Here is a 10,663-nt window from a genome sequence, read left to right on the forward strand (position 1 = left end):
ATTAGTGTATTCGATTATTGCTATGACATTTTTGAAGAATGGCTAATGAATTATACATCAGTGTTAATTAAATTACTAAACTAAAAAAGGAACTGCAGTCCATCTCACAGGGAACACCTTTTTTCATACCATGGAATTTACTATAAGTTATTTATTTCTGAGCCGATTGTTTTGTAACTTGCATTCAGAAAATAGTATTTTTTTATTTCCAAAACACTTTTACTTTTCTTCTTACATCAAACCAAACTGAAGTTATTTACAAAAAACATTCTTGTAGGAGGATGGAACGGACTATAAGTTATAGACACAATCTTATTTTTTAAGCCTGCTGTGAAAATATTAATGATTAGAGTAAATATCTATTAGTATTTCTCCGTACCTTTAATAATTGGTGATTTGTACTTTATTTAGGCCCGCAAAAGAGAACGGCACATCAAAGTCTAAAAGTTCCAATGGTTACCAGAGAAATGGTAAGTTGCCAGTCTCGTCACCAGTTCCACACAAGCGAAGCAAGTCTTCGAGTTATTCTCCAGATGAAAGACAAAAATATTCCAATCCCAAATCCAGGGAAAAGACGAGTGAGTCGTTGCCAAGCAAACGGTCGTGGGAGAAATATGACAAGAGGAGGAGGTCACGATCACGATCCAATTCACGAAGGTCATCTCGCAAGAAATCGAGAAGAAGTTCAAGATCACCAACTAGCTCACGGTCGAGGTCAAGTTCATACTCGAGGTCAAGAAGTTGTTCAAGAAAGAGGTTCGTTATGTTAGGTCTTTATTGTTGTTGAAGTTACACTATTCTGCAATGCTTTGAAATTAGGAGTATGTTTCTCTGTAAGCATTATATAAGAATTGTTTCTCATTTTTTTGGAATTTATCGATGTATAAAAGTCACAAATGGTATAAAATCGCGTAGCGTAGCGAAGCGATTTTATACTACATTTGTGAGTTTTATACATCGATAAATTCCTAAAAAATTAGAAACAATTCTAATAATTACAAACAGTACAAGAAGTGTACCTTAAAACACTCAAAAATTATTTCTTTCGTTCTTACTGTCAACCATGTTCTGTAAATAAGCGTAGGAATACATGAATACATACTATTGGAAATTGTCCACTAAAAATAAAAATAAGTATTGAATCAACAAAAACAGTGGATATATCTTTATTATAACTTCTTTTTAAAAAATGAAACAATTTCATGTGCAGATTTGTCTTGTGTTTTTCTATCGCAAAGTGACCTTGATATTAACTTTTGTTTACGTGTAGTGACTGTTGGTGTTGTGCGGTTATTTCGATCTTGGTCTTCCGATCTTGGTCTTCCGTGATGACGTATTTTTATGAGGTTTATGGAAGGATAACGCTTGGTTTTTTAGTGACGTCAGCCAATCAGAATACAGTAAATCGTATAAATTCGGAAAGTTTGTAATTATACATACATACACATGTATTACATGAATCACTTTACAAGCTACAAATTTAGCAGAATTTCATGCTTTCCAAATGACTTTGGACCAAGCAGTCCAGGTTTAGATTTTCCAAAAAGCTACATAATTTGACTATGAATTGTCAGTTAGATGATACCACTTCAAAAAATTAAAATAGACACAAATGTCTGTCCCAAAGTGAGATATTGCTTATTAATGTTGGCACATTTGTTGTTTGAAGAAACAGTTCAACATGACTCATTATTTTCACTGTTTTCTAACTGTCCAACTCTTCATGTATATACCATATCATTGTTCCTTGGTTTTAGTAGATTAGTCCATAATTACATGATAATGCAGTAGTTTTAATATCAGGTCATAAAGTAACATAAACCTCTAGTGTCTGCTCATTTTGCCAGTTTTAATATCAGGTCATAAAGTAACATAAACCTCTAGTAATTTAGTCTCTTTTCTTGTTTTGCTAGATTTATTTTATTAATGTTTTGGGGTAATTGTTTACCAGGAGTTACTCGCGTTCTCATTCACGAGGTCGAAGGAGGTCACACAGTAGGAGTTCCAATCCTCGCCTGCGGTGCTCTCGAAGTCCGTCTATTAGGAGACGGAAAGGATCTCCAAGTCATCTGGACAAGCGACGTATCACAAGGTCAGATTGGTGTCCTTGGTGATCTTGGTTGGTTTTTATTGCAGGTGGTGTCGAAGACTTCACATACAAATGCCCACATTTACATTTAATCTTGTTTGCATTTTTTTTTTTTTCACGCACATATCACTGATGTTCTGAATGTTATTTGTCAATAATATATTCAAATGACTGATTTCTGTCACTTCATTAATATTCATTATACAATGGATTTGCTTAAAAAGTCGCCATTTCTGATTAAAAACAAAAACAAAGAATGAAAATAAACTCTTTAAAAAGTAACAACTGTTAAGCATAATATAAAATTATTACACTTCAACACAATTTACAATCACCTTGTCAACATGTAATTCACTTGCTTTTCAGATACCTAAGAATTTGTTATACTCTGTGATTAATTTATGCATTTAATTTGTTTACTGTTATACTCAGTCTGTGAAAACGTTTTGTTATTGGGAGAGCCATATAAGGTGAATGGGGAAATCAAAATTGAAACTTCACAAACATTTAATATTCAGTATTTGAGAAGAGATTTTATGAACACTTCTATATAGACAGTAGTGTTTTCTCAAGAGGCTTAAGTGTTTTTATTTATGTTGTCAGCAGCAAATGATTTTGTTTTTTATTTCCTGCACTATTCCAAGCTATTTTATTATTATTTTTATAAATTTTCTTTCAATTTTCGTACCTGAAATAATGTGTAGCATGCTTTTTATCACTGATTATTATTCATTTCATTATTCCAATCTTTTCTTATTTTGCTTTCAATGGTTCCATGTTGTAATGTTATTTTTTTATTTAAAATATAAATGGATTTTGTTGTTGCATGCATATTGTTTTTTCTTTCGTTTTTGTTTTGTGGTTCTTATTTTCTTTCCTTTCTACTCTTTTGTTGTTCCTAAAAGGTCACGGTCACAGGATAGATATCGGAGTGATGGTCGCCAAAGATATTCTCGACATCGGTCGAGATCTCCGTACTGCAGAAGATCGCAGGATCGATATTAAGTCTTTATTGAAGTCACAACATGGTATACACTTGGTTGAGTTTCTTTACTGTTGTTTCAGGTGTTTGACCGTTCAAAAACTAAACACAACTAATTGATAATGGCTATTACAATTAACACTTGTTAGCTTAACTAATAACAATGACTTTTCCTTGCATTTAGCAGTGCCTGACGCGTGTGTGTGTGCAGAGAAATCTGTTCTGGGATATCATATGACTGGAGAACTTTAGAAACCTGCATGGAGATTTAATATTAAAAGTTACACATCTTTTAGAATTTTGTATTCATCGATTTATATAGGTAATAAATACTAAATGTAGAGAAGATTTTATATAGGTACTAAATGTAGAGATAAGATTTTACATAGTCATGTTTCTAATAATTGTCTGACATTGGGTGGGTGAGGGTGAGATTCATTGGGTCAGGGGATTGATTCTGCTCCAACCTGTTGGGTTTTTCCCCCATATACATGACTAATATATATATATATATATATATTAAAGATTGTGTACTGCTATTGTCATTGGAAGGTGCATATAGAGATTTTTTGTTATTAAATGCTATTATAGTTTATCAGACTTCTGTGTGAATAAAATTGAGGGGAGTGATTGATTCCCTTACATTTAAGATATTGCCATAATGATTCCATATAAATTCACATATTAAGGGGAGCTATAAATTACCCTCCTTGAACTAGTGTTAGGGGAGTGAGAGTGATAGCTCTCCTTAAATGGTGAGGTTATGTTCATCATCCCTTGATGGGTCTTTAAAGAAATATTGCTTTGCTTTCCTAATTTGGTTTAATATGGAGAGTTAATCTATCATAACTTGACTTGATGTTTCTAAAACTGCTTGTTGAGTGTACAGTATATGGCATGGGATATTTTGGCTATTGATTAGCTGTTTGGTAAAACACTTAACACTTTTTGACATTCTTTGAAACTGGATTGATTGGATGCATGCATTATGGGAACGTTAAACAAAAAGTAGATAAAAACCCTAGGGGTTTTAATTATTGCATTACTATAAGTGAAAGCTGTATTTATGAAATTGAAATGTTTGTGTTACGTACAGTTCATTTAATAATGATTTTTCCTCTGTATATCAATTGTGAAAAACAATTGTTCTGCACTTTTGTATGTAAGAACTAAATATTTTTTATGATTTAACCTTTTGGTGGGTTTACTATTTATTTTCTGACTGTTGTTTTACTGCATGCTTTGTGTTTTGGTTTTGCATTGTGCTGCACTTACTATTTGTGTTTTTGTTGTGGGTTTAACATGGTTTTACAACTAAAAGTACTGCAACTACCAAACAACATAATCACATAGATGCATGGTGAATTCATTTTTCATATGAGTATTATTTTTAGTACACAGTAACTTTGTAAACGTATTCAGTTATTAATAAAAATGTAATTAGTTTGTTCACAGAACCACTGAAATGGATACCTATAAAAGTAAATTAATTCACAGTTTTGTCTACTTTTAGAGACTTTACTTTATATATGATTTGATTTTGAGTATGCCGACTGCCATAAAATAGTTAATGAATATTAAATAGGCTTCCAGAAAACCATGTCAAGCCAGTTAACCAGATTTATTGGTATAGCAATTATTTTCACAACTACCTTAATGTTAAAAACTGCTTCTAGGTGCAAGCCAGTAAACCATGTTTGGTCTTTTGATATATCATTTCATTATGGTTGTATTTTAAGTTTTAAGTTAATGCAAGCAATTTCACAGAATTTATATTTCAATGTTGTCTGTACAAGAAGTTCATGTAATTATTTCACTTAGTTATGAAGCAAATGTTGCAGGTATTTTTTTTATTAGCCGCAGTTGAACATTTCAGCTGTGAGTTTTGGAGAATGCAGTGCTCATATTTAAATAGTCCAAACTGAGAAACTATGCATGGTAACCACTACATTAAGGTTTTGAACAATCTAATCTCACTAACCAAATCCTTAAAATGTTTAAGAATAGCTATAATTTATAACTGTCAGTGTCATGATTCAATATTCTTCACTTCAATAACCCTCCCACGGTAAATGGTTAACATGGTTGAAGTGTGATCGCAGAGTGCTTGAGTTATATGCACCTTGTATTTGTAAACTTCAGAATGTTTTAAGAAATTAACATTGTTTCTTTGTTTTACTAACTGCTAATTAAGAATAATATTTTCTTATTTTACTTTTTTTTTTTACTGCCGAAGATGATATTAAATGGAATATGGTGACTATATTGCTATACAGTATGTTGTATAAACTATTTTCTGTAGGCTATAACATTAGATTTAGATTTCTTTAAATCTGAGTATTTACCAACATGTAATGCAGCATGAAGTACATATATGTTGAAAGATGACAAGAGAGATATATATATATATACTGGTGTATATAATATAGGTGCAAGAGTCCTCAGTGTATCGGTACTACAGTTGATTTATTTCCAAAATTAAGTTATATTCTTAAATAGTTTTAAAGTAATTGATAGGTTTCATGTTTACTTTTTAATCACACTTGATAAGAAAAGGAGGTCTGCCTTCCAAATAACATCATTTTACACGATGTTTAGTAAATCCTGTTTTATCTCTGTAAACTGAATAGAAGATGGGGATTTTTCCAGTTTAGTTCATAAAAAAAGTAAGCTCAAATGTAACTGAATAGATATTCTTTTAAAAAAAAAAGAAAAAAAAAAGGTTCCAGAATATTACTCCAGATACATAAATACTTCCTGAACATATGCATCTGTCTGCTAAAATATGTAATACACATGATGAAAGTGGCTTTGCTGTGCTTAGTTTCAAATTATTTTTGTTGGTGTTTAATTTTAGTGCGAGGAAACGACCAGTCCCTTATTATCGACCAACGCCTCCATCAGACAGTTCGGAGGAAAGCTACAGGTCAAGTAGGTCACGTTCCCGTTACCACAGTAGGAGTCCGGTCTATCGCCGTCGCCGATACCGACGCAGTTTGAGTTTGTCCAGTCTCGACAGTCACTGAATACAGGAGCAGCTTCACTGATTTGTTTTTGTTTTGAAATGTGATATTATAAATAAGTTATTATTTAAATTAAGTTATGGTTTACACCTCACGCTTGCAGACAGCTGGATGAATTGTCCAAAAAGCAATTCTGCAAAGAAAACAAAATGTTTAAAGCTATTGTTGTAAGGGCTAATAGTATAAAGAAGTGTTTACCTTGGTATTAACTCCATTTTGAAGCAGTAAAGCAGGTTGGTTTTTTTGCAAGTGTATTTGTTTTCATTTGCTATGTGCAATAGAGTAATCATTGTGCTTCGTGGTCTCGAAGCTCTCATTTTAATACTCATAAATTTGTCTTTTCATACATTTGGCATTTGTTTTAATTACAGTCATATGTCTTAAAATGTAAAATAAACCTTTTACTTGACTTCCATTTGGTCCCCTAACAAAATAAATGCCTGCTTTTTTGTGGGTTTATTATTTTAGACAAAAATCTATATTGAAAAACTACAAATTGTTACAATGTCCAGAATATTCATATTCTAAGCAAGAAAATTTAAATCAATTGGAATTTTAATAAAGTAAAAAAACAATTGCTGAAAACCTTTTTAAAATGGCTACAAATTCAGAATTGTCCTTATAAAAGTTGTAATCAAACCTTTTCTCCAACTAAACCTGCAAACGAATGCCAATTGTATTAATACATATCAGTGAAGATATCAGATATCGGGGATTCACTTGAGACAGCTGAATGGTCTTTCAGTATTTTATTGGTGCATTATTTTTAATGTTTTATCTTACTTGCACATGTTGTGACTTTTAAAACATTATTTTTACTAGTGTTTTTTTATGTTGTTGTTTTGAAAAAAAAAAGTTATTTGTTTTACCAAGACCACAATACACACATTTCAGTTTTGTTGCAAACGTGTATATTATAATGTATTTTTTGCTAACCAAGTGTTTCCTGCCCAGTGTTCTCTGCAGAAAGTCTAAGATACATTGAGATGTCTCTGTTCAATAATCACTATTTGACAAGTACTAATGAAGCCCAGGAATCATGGTTACCATTTCATTTGTTGGAAGATATAGCAGCAGAATGTAGCTGTGGTAGTCTCTACCCTATGTACAAGAGCACCTACATTTTTATCTTTCTTAATAAATCCACTGGGTTTTATTTAATTCTGATCAGTGTTCACTTTGGATATACCCCTACACTGTTGATGCCCAATACATAACTGATTAAAACTGATTAAAACTGATTAACCTCACCATCAGTGTAAGACTTCATTTATTATTATATATATTTTTTTTTTTGTTGTTGTTGCTTATATTCAATTAAGGTTTAAGTAAGGGAGAATTCTGTTTAGTGATCATTTTATCTCTCTGGGTGGAACAGTACCTACCAGCCTTATAAGTGACTCTTTACATAGCAAACTTAATATAGACTTAATATATGGTTTGTTGTAGTGGCTTTGAATTATGGATCCACTTTAACATTTCAGAATTCCTTCCTGAAATAGAGACTGGTTGTTGACATTTGGAACGCAGACTCCGTGATGTGTTGTGATCTTTTGTTTACTTTATTCCACTTTGAAGATGTTCTATGAATGTCGAGAAAGACCAAATGGCTTAAATCATTTCTATCATATTGTTACTTGGATTCCAAATTGTTTAAAGCCAACAAATAAAGTCTAAATACTTCGCATTCTTAATATATTTACTTTTATGTGGTTACAAAAAAATATCCATTTCTTAGTGTATAGTGAAATGATACAAACTGTGATACAATGGAAATTATATTGCAGTGTGCAAAATATTACATCATAATTGCAATCTGAAGAAATTGTAATTGGTCAACAAAAAGTAATTTGAATTGAATCTGAGAGAATAAGAAAGTAATCATAAAACCATCATCAAGATCTGGCTGATGGAATTTTCAGATACTTTGTTGAATCTCGAGGAATTTATGTTTTTCGCTTGTCATCGGTTTGTAATTTTTGTAGTCTTGCATTTAGTTTTTCTAATATAATAAATGATAAAATATGTATCTGGTTTAGTGCATTCGGAAGGCACATGATGTGCAAAAGAGTATTTCACTTTATATACGGTATTTTGTTTGAACTGTTTGTAATTATTTGAAACAGTTAAGAGTGATATGTTTACAGTATGCAAAACAATGCATGTCTTTAAAATATGCACAACTGAATGACTTATGGGGGGGGGGGGGGGGGTACAGGGGAAAAACAACATACAGCATTCAAACATAATTGTTGCTTCTCTTTTCTGTTATCAGGTTCATTAAATATATATGATTTTTGTCATTAAAATTAGTGCATTTATTTGTGTAAAATGTGTAAAATTCAAACATTTTGTTATTATTTTTGCTGGTTACACAATTCAGCTACTTGTATTATGCAGTTTTATAATCATTGTTTTGTATTTTTTTAAATCTTGTCTTTTAAGAATACAAAAAGTTTTAAGAGCGAATTCCCATGGAATATTATTGTTGGTCAAAAATATTCTGTGAAATGGACTGAAGTAGAAAAAACTGTGCAAACATTGTACACAAGATATATTGCTAATACAGTGTGATGCAAAGAAAATCATTAACACTAATCAACAAGCAGTGCATACCACCATACATGTTGACGGATTCATTGTATGAAAGCCGAAAATATGCTACATTACTGTAGCCATATTTTTAAATTTGTTTTGTGGCAAGCTTGATAATTGTCTTTAGAAATGCTTATGGTTGGGATGGGTTGGGGTGGGTTGGGGTTGGGTTTTTGTTTTTGTTGGTTAAGCTATATGTTGGTACAAATTGGGAGTTAGTGCTGTGATATCAAATGGACATTTATTCATAGTTAATACATGTACTCCTGACATCGATACTTCACCTCGATAGTTTATCTGTGTCTTTTGATTGGTGCCTGAACACATTTGGACAATCAGTATCGGCTTTGCAAGTTTTGCACATCGTTTATATTGTGATATATACTGATTCTTTGTAAATGTTGAACGTTAAAACTTTCACTTCTAATTTTAAAAAGTAGGGTACAGTGTACTTTAACAATGGTTTTGAAACTGAATGTTAGGTTATTATGTACTAGACAGCTTGTGATCTCTTAGGTACTTGACACCATCAAATAAACATGTATATTAAACTGTTCATTAAAGTCTTGCCGACTTGTTACACGTGGAAGAGTAAAACTAGGTGAAACAAAGGGTATCATGGAACAGTGTGTTTACAAGTACACATTTTGTCTGGCATAATTGTAAAATTAAATCTGTAGTTTACTGATAAAATATTATTGTTAAATCTTAATTGTAGAGTATGGATTTTTCACTCCATGTTCAATGTTGGGATAACCTCCCTGTTTTTAATTTATGGTTGTGAGAACAGAGTACTTGTGGTGTCATCGATTGGTTACTAAATGTATTAAGTAGTAAACAATTGCAACCCTCAAAATGTTGATGGTGAGAATATCGCAGTTCTCAATACAGTCAGTGTTAAGGGAAGTGTTTTGTTCAGATGATAGTCTCAGATTAAACCGACGAGTGTAGGGCTGCAGTCATACTCATGCTTTTAAAAATGAAAGTTTGTAATAGTTTTGTAATCTGTTTTACTAAGGAGTATGGTTAATAAGAAATATATGGTTTTGATTTTTAAACCAAGGGTCTATTTTTGATACTGCATAGATCTAGGGAACATCCCTGTAAGTTAAGAATCAGTTTCTTCAAGCAGTCTGTTCAAAATAATGAGGATTCTCACCACAGGCATCAATAATATACAGATATGCGATATTTCATTGAGGTTTGTGACATATGCGATAACATTGGCAGTCATCAATGTCCCTTTGAGTAGTAAATATATGGCGTCTCCTTCACATACTTGGTAGCCTTCGTACTGTTGAATGCTGTGATACTGATCTCTCCAAACTATTAATTGCATCTTAAACATTTTAACTGTCGTATTCTCATCTTAAATCATAAGTGTATAAAAATGTCATTTATGTAATCTTTTGTGATTATGTCGAGCAATGTCTCGTTTTGCAAGATAAACTGCATTGTTTTAAGTGAAAGCCAAAGTATAAGTTGAGTATCATGCATCATATGTTGGGTAACATTACTTTGTTTGTACATAAATCAGTTGCATTTTGTGCATTAGATGTATCGTGCATATGTTTATCTTCCTCATATGAACATGCTACGAAATAAAACATAAAAATTATTGCCCATTCATTTTGTTGTTGGTTTCATTTTCGAAGTTTTTTTTTTAACTTCATTACAATCACAAATTAATTTTATGTGTTTCAAGTCACGCAACAGATTGAAAGTAGAACATGAAAAAGTTTAAACAAATTTTGTTTTATTAAAGAATAATTCATTTATATAAGAAAAATAATATATATATATATACAGTGAAACCTGTCTACATGGGAACACATAGGGGACCTAATATTTATCCAATTTAAACGGTCTGGTGTTTAGAATTTAGAAAATTGTCCAGGGTCTGACTATGACAAGTTTCACTATACATGTATAGGCAGTAATTCATTGACAATTAAAAATAACGGCACCACAACT

At 31.7% G+C, this 10,663-nt stretch overlaps 1 protein-coding gene across 4 annotated transcripts in view; it reads left to right on the plus strand.

Moving 5' to 3' along the window:
- The window catches only part of LOC121368304 (serine/arginine repetitive matrix protein 2-like), a 68,394-nt gene extending 60,089 nt beyond the window's left edge, over positions 1-8,305 (plus strand). For 2 of the 4 annotated variants that reach the window (XM_041492971.1, XM_041492972.1), the window contains 3 exons: positions 412-756; positions 1,952-2,092; positions 5,929-8,305. In XM_041492971.1, coding sequence (XP_041348905.1) covers positions 412-756; positions 1,952-2,092; positions 5,929-6,097 — 655 coding nt within the window. In that variant the 3' untranslated portion in view covers positions 6,098-8,305. Of the gene's footprint in view, positions 1-411; positions 757-1,951; positions 2,093-2,994; positions 3,118-5,307; positions 5,347-5,928 lie in introns of all 4 variants that reach the window. The other 2 variants (XM_041492973.1, XM_041492974.1) reach the window with 2 other exon arrangements.
- The last annotated feature ends 2,358 nt before the right edge of the window (positions 8,306-10,663 follow it).

This window comes from Gigantopelta aegis, chromosome 3, assembly GCF_016097555.1.
Source record: "Gigantopelta aegis isolate Gae_Host chromosome 3, Gae_host_genome, whole genome shotgun sequence".
NCBI lineage: Eukaryota > Metazoa > Mollusca > Gastropoda > Neomphalida > Peltospiridae > Gigantopelta > Gigantopelta aegis.